This window comes from Dendroctonus ponderosae, unplaced genomic scaffold, assembly GCF_020466585.1.
Source record: "Dendroctonus ponderosae isolate FM_Combo_2020 unplaced genomic scaffold, Dpon_F_20191213v2 Dpon_F_20191213_5, whole genome shotgun sequence".
Classification (NCBI taxonomy): Eukaryota; Metazoa; Arthropoda; class Insecta; order Coleoptera; family Curculionidae; genus Dendroctonus; species Dendroctonus ponderosae.
Genome location: NW_026018715.1, coordinates 1375161 through 1380203, shown reverse-complemented (window position 1 = coordinate 1380203; position 5043 = coordinate 1375161). Strand labels below are relative to the sequence as shown.

The 5043-nt window shown below is 38.6% G+C and overlaps 1 protein-coding gene and 1 long non-coding RNA gene across 2 annotated transcripts in view; one reads left to right on the top strand and one right to left on the bottom strand.

Annotated features, from left to right (window-relative positions):
- Window positions 1-5043, top strand: part of LOC125504595 — an 11060-nt gene that overhangs the window by 2046 nt on the left and 3971 nt on the right. The window lies entirely within an intron of this gene.
- Window positions 4571-5043, bottom strand: LOC125504594 (the record flags this gene model as incomplete). Its single annotated transcript, XM_048666821.1, is given in 1 exon segment — window positions 4571-5043. A coding segment is annotated over 1 exon segment (230 nt), but the record flags the coding sequence as incomplete, so codon positions are not given.

The following is a 5043-nucleotide window of genomic DNA, read 5'->3' as shown; positions in this document are numbered from 1 at the left end:
TGCGTGGGGGATGGGTGGGGGTTCCAACGCTTCGGCGCACATGCTGTTTGGCGCAAAACGCGCTTCCAATCTGGATTGAGTGCCGTAATTTCTTTTCTGTTAAAATTGTTTTGGTGTTTAAATATTTCGATGGCCTACCTGGTGAGTCTCGGGTAGTATCTTCCAGATTGGTGCAGAATGTCAACTTCGTCGAAGCGTATTTGGTGGCCGTCTAGCAGTGCGTGCTCCGCTACTGCTCATTTTTTCGTTTGTCCCAATCTGCAACTTCGTTTGTGCTCCGTGATCCTAGTGTTTATGCTTCGTTTTGTGGTGCCGATGTATGCTCTTCCACAGCTGCACGGAACTCTGTAGACTCCTGGTGCTGATAAAGGATCCCGTTTGTCCTTGGCCGATCTCAAAATCTCAAAGAGTGCTTCTGATTTTGACGTAGACGGTCTGGATGAGATCTAGACCTAGCACGTAGGCATCGGCAGCACGTGGCGGCGACTTCGGAGACTTGCTGGTGTTTGGGGCGAGTATCGCTATTAGTTGTCTATTATTAATTTGTAATTTCTGGAACTTTTCATTTAATTTTTTATTTATTTTGTATTGGAAATGTTCTCTTATATCAGGGTCTTCCTGTTTATTACTTCTAATTTAGGGGTCCTCTGATGTCTCACACTACTTTTAAGTGTAAATATGACCTTAGCGATTACTTGGTTGTGATCAGAAGAGACGTCTGCTCCACGGTATGTTTTCACTGCCTTGATGGCATTGCGGTATCTTTCTTTAATCATGATATAGTATCTAACTATTTTGTCTGGGTTATCCGCGGGTGGTCACCAAGTATATAACCGCCTTTCCAAAAGCCTAAAGAGCGGGTTTGTTTTTATTAGTTCCTGTTCCTTGTAGAATTGCAGTCAGTAATATGTCTACACTTTCATTACATTATCCAAACCAATGGTCTCCTACAAACTTTACTTCTTCCCTTTGCCTAGCTTTGCATTCAGGTCCTCCATGACCATGATGATTTCTCGATGTTTAGTTATTTTTAGGGCGCCTCCAATATGTTTATAGAAAGTCTTATTTCGTCTTCAATTCCTGCCATCGTAGTAACATCACTTTGATCAAATTCAGTTGGGTGTGAGATTATGAGATCTCCTTATTTGTAAGATTATCACTTTCTAAGATTGGGACGAAACCCTCCACTGCTTTTTTGGTTTTTTATCTACAATGATAGCCGCGACGTGTCTATGGTCGTTATCATTGTTTCCAGAGTAGTATATTACCTTGTTGTCCTTTGAACAGTGACCTGAGTTAGGCCATCTTCTTTATGCTTATGCTTATGCTTATTCCCAATATACTGATCTTTAGTCTTTCAACTTAGTGAAGTACGTTATGTATTTTGCCAGGTGGGGACGTGCTTTGGATGTTCCATGTGAAAATTGTTTTATTGAATAACCTTTTTTTTGTGCTCCAATTGTTTTACAAAGGTTTTTCTGGATGCCGACCTGAGAGACCTTGTCTTTTCGTATCCCGCCAAATATTGGGTTCGGAACCCCATGATCATAGTAACAAATTATAGTTTAACTATCTATGACTTACTTTGGTTTAAGTAAAATGTTTATAGGTTGGTCTTGATCTTGAACTTCTGAAGAAACTACGCATTTGGCAATAGTTTGAATAATATAAGTTTGTCTGCCGTTCTATAAATTTTTTCATCAGGAAACTTCTTTCATTTCATTTTCACTTCAAACTGTGTTCTAAGATACTTAATTTTTTATTACAAAAAAGAACCGATGGACTACATTGAGGCTATGAAGTGAGATTGAGCATTTATGGGCTGAAATGTGCAATTTGTAGGTAAACCATGTAATAACAACGCATTGATGTGCAGCATATATGATTGATTGCTTTGGGAAATGAAATGGAAAACTGATATTTTAAACTCTGAATTGTTCTCACCTGATTACAGTGACCAATTTCTACCTATTTCGTTCGGAAAAAGGATCTCTCTTTATTTGTCGTTCACTTCCACCTGTTAGCCTTGTTGATTTGCCAATAAAGAAACAGGTTTGTTGATGAGAAGAACGTCAGTTACTGGTGCAAACAAATTAGTGCTTGAAAATGTTCTGCTTTAGCTTTCTGGAAATATCCGAGGTTTTTGGAAGAAATTTACATTTTTTTCATTTCAAAAGTCTTGCACACATTACATTATTACATTAAAACATTACAACAGCATTAACACAACCTGTACACCAAATGTTACATAATTTCGATTTTGACAACGCAGGTATATTGGTTAAGGAACCAAATTATCATAAAAGAAGAATCGAAGAAATAATACAAATACAAAAGCATACAAATACAAAAGCAAGCAAGACAGCAAAGACCTAAATAAATATAATGTTTAGCAATTATGAGGTAAGTTTTTCAAATATTTTGCTCTCCCGAAAGGAGAGTTTCTTTTTCCTCAAGAACTAATAAATATTTTAACACTTTATAAATTACAATTTTTGTACAACATATTGTAATTGTAAATTGGTGTTTGTAGTTTGAAAGAATCTTAAAATCTGATTATGGCGTTGCTGTCTTGCCGAAACGTTACAAAATAAACGATATACAAAAATTTTCTGTTTCACACTGTGACTGGAGCCCAGGAAAGATAATAATATTATAACAATTACACCCAGTCAGGAAAATAAATCAAAAGAAAGTTCAAATTAAATCCATTTGCCGTTTATTAGAAGCTTTCAATCTATATTTAACACAATGTTTTACACACCTTTGTGCTTTAGTGCGCTGAGGATTGCTGCTTGCCTTTTTATTTCGTTTTTTATAGATTATTGATTGGATTATTGCTGATTTATTATTTTTTTTTATTGATTATTACTAGATTGACAACTTCACTTTTTCATTGTTACACACCAAAAACACCAGAACAAAAATAAATGATAGGGCGCCGAACTGGCACGTTCATAAATGTTCTATCCGCGCCAACATGCCGCCCGCCTTGAAAGCCTCAGGTTTCAATGTCCAAAGGCAGGATGCACAGCTTCCTTGCAGGTCGTTGAATGGTGGAAGTAGCCGTTCTGACGGTGGCTGCCCTTACAATACCGTCCGACCCAGGTTGGACAGATATCATACGTCCTAGCAACCACTTGAGAGGTGGAAGCCCATCTTTCTTGGTGAGGACCACTACGTCAGGTGTCAATAGAACTGAGGAGTTTTTCTTCCACTTGCTTCTCTGTTGAAGTTCAGGAACATATTCTCGGGACCATCGGGACCAAAACAGTTGCATTATTTTTTCAGTTCTTTGGAATTTTGATAAACATTTTCTGGGATGCAGCTATAGTCTTCTTCAGGCAGACTGGTTAGAGACTCTCCGATCAGGAAGTGTGCAGGAGTGAGGGGATTAAGGTCAGAGGAATCAGAGCTCATAGGGGAGAGTGGTCGAGAATTGAGGCACGCCTCAATTTGTGATAAAACGGTTCAGTACTCTTCAAATGTTAATGGCGTAGATCCTATAACTCGTTTAAGATGAAACTTTACACATCGAACTCCAGCCTCCCATAAACCACCAAAATGAGGTGCCCTTAGCGGTATAAAGTGCTATTTTATGCCATCATTGTTAAGAGAAGAGTCTATGGTGTCTTTGTTTTTAGAGAGAAAATTTTGAATTTCATTTTTTGCTCCCACAAAGTTGGTTGCATTGTCACAAAATATTTCTGCACTGACGCCACGTCTTGAAAAGAATCGTTTTAAACAACTTAAAAAGAATTTCGTCGATAGATCACTAACCATTTCAAGATGAATGGCCTTTGTAGCAAAGCAAATAAATATACATATCCATGCCTTTATTGGTTTAGTTTATAGTTTTTGGTAGTGCGGTCTTTTAGTATCACAGGATCCATGTAGTCTAAACCGGTAGTTTTAAAAGGTCTAGTTGGTGTCAACCGTTGCTTGGGGAGGTTGCCCATAATATGTTGAACAGTAGGGGCATTAAATCGAAAGCAAGTTGTACAAGATCTTACCACCTTCCTTGTTATATTGCGACCAGACAACGGCCAGTATCGTTCCCTAATTGAGGAAAGTAAATATTAGGGTCCTGCATGGAGCAATCTCTTATGCTCATGAGTAATAATTAATTCGGTAAGTTTATGCCGAGCAGGTAAAATTGCAGGATGCCTCTTGTCCAGAGGAAAGACAAAGTGTCGCAATCTACCACCCACGCGTAAAATATTGTTAGAATCCAAGAACGGATTTAATGAAATTAGATTGCCCTTTAATGATAAAGGTTTTCCTTTCATTAAGTCATGAATATCGCTCTTAAACTCTTGCGCTTGTACTAATTGTATGAGCCGAAATAAGCTATGGTTCAATTCCTTATGAGATAAAGTGCCGACCAATCTAGATTCCGAAGAGAGTTGGCAGTTCTTAATGAAACTTAAACATTATGCGAAAACTCTCTCTAATACGGTAAGGATGAAAATCGTTCGAGTAAGGAAAAATTATCCTTGTTACTGGAAAAACAATTGATTTTTGTTTGTCGCTGATCTGGTAATTCTGACTCATGAAGATTGATGATATCAACGGGCCAATATTCAGAACCTTTGGAGAGCCATGAAGGTCCATGCCACCATAACTGGCTGGACATTAGAACCCCAGGACTCGCACCACGCGATAGAAGATCAGCGGCGTTTTCCGTGGTACTTACGTAATGCCAATTCTTTGGAGTAGTAAGAGTTTGTATTTGGGATATTCGATTTCCAACAAAGATCTTGAAATTATGGGATTCCGCTCTAATCCAAGATAAAACTATAGTCGAATTACACTAGTAACGTGCCTTGAAAATAGAGAGCTGTAACGAATCTATCACCTTCCCAACGAGTTCTGACAGAAGTACAGCCCCACACAATTCTAGCCTCGGAATTGTGATAGTTTTGAGAGGTGCCACGCGAGTCTTGGGGCAAAGCAAACTGATATGACACTCGTCCGACGAGTCCACAGCTCTTAGATAGACGCAAGCGCCATATGCGAGCTCACTAGCATCTGAGAAACCGT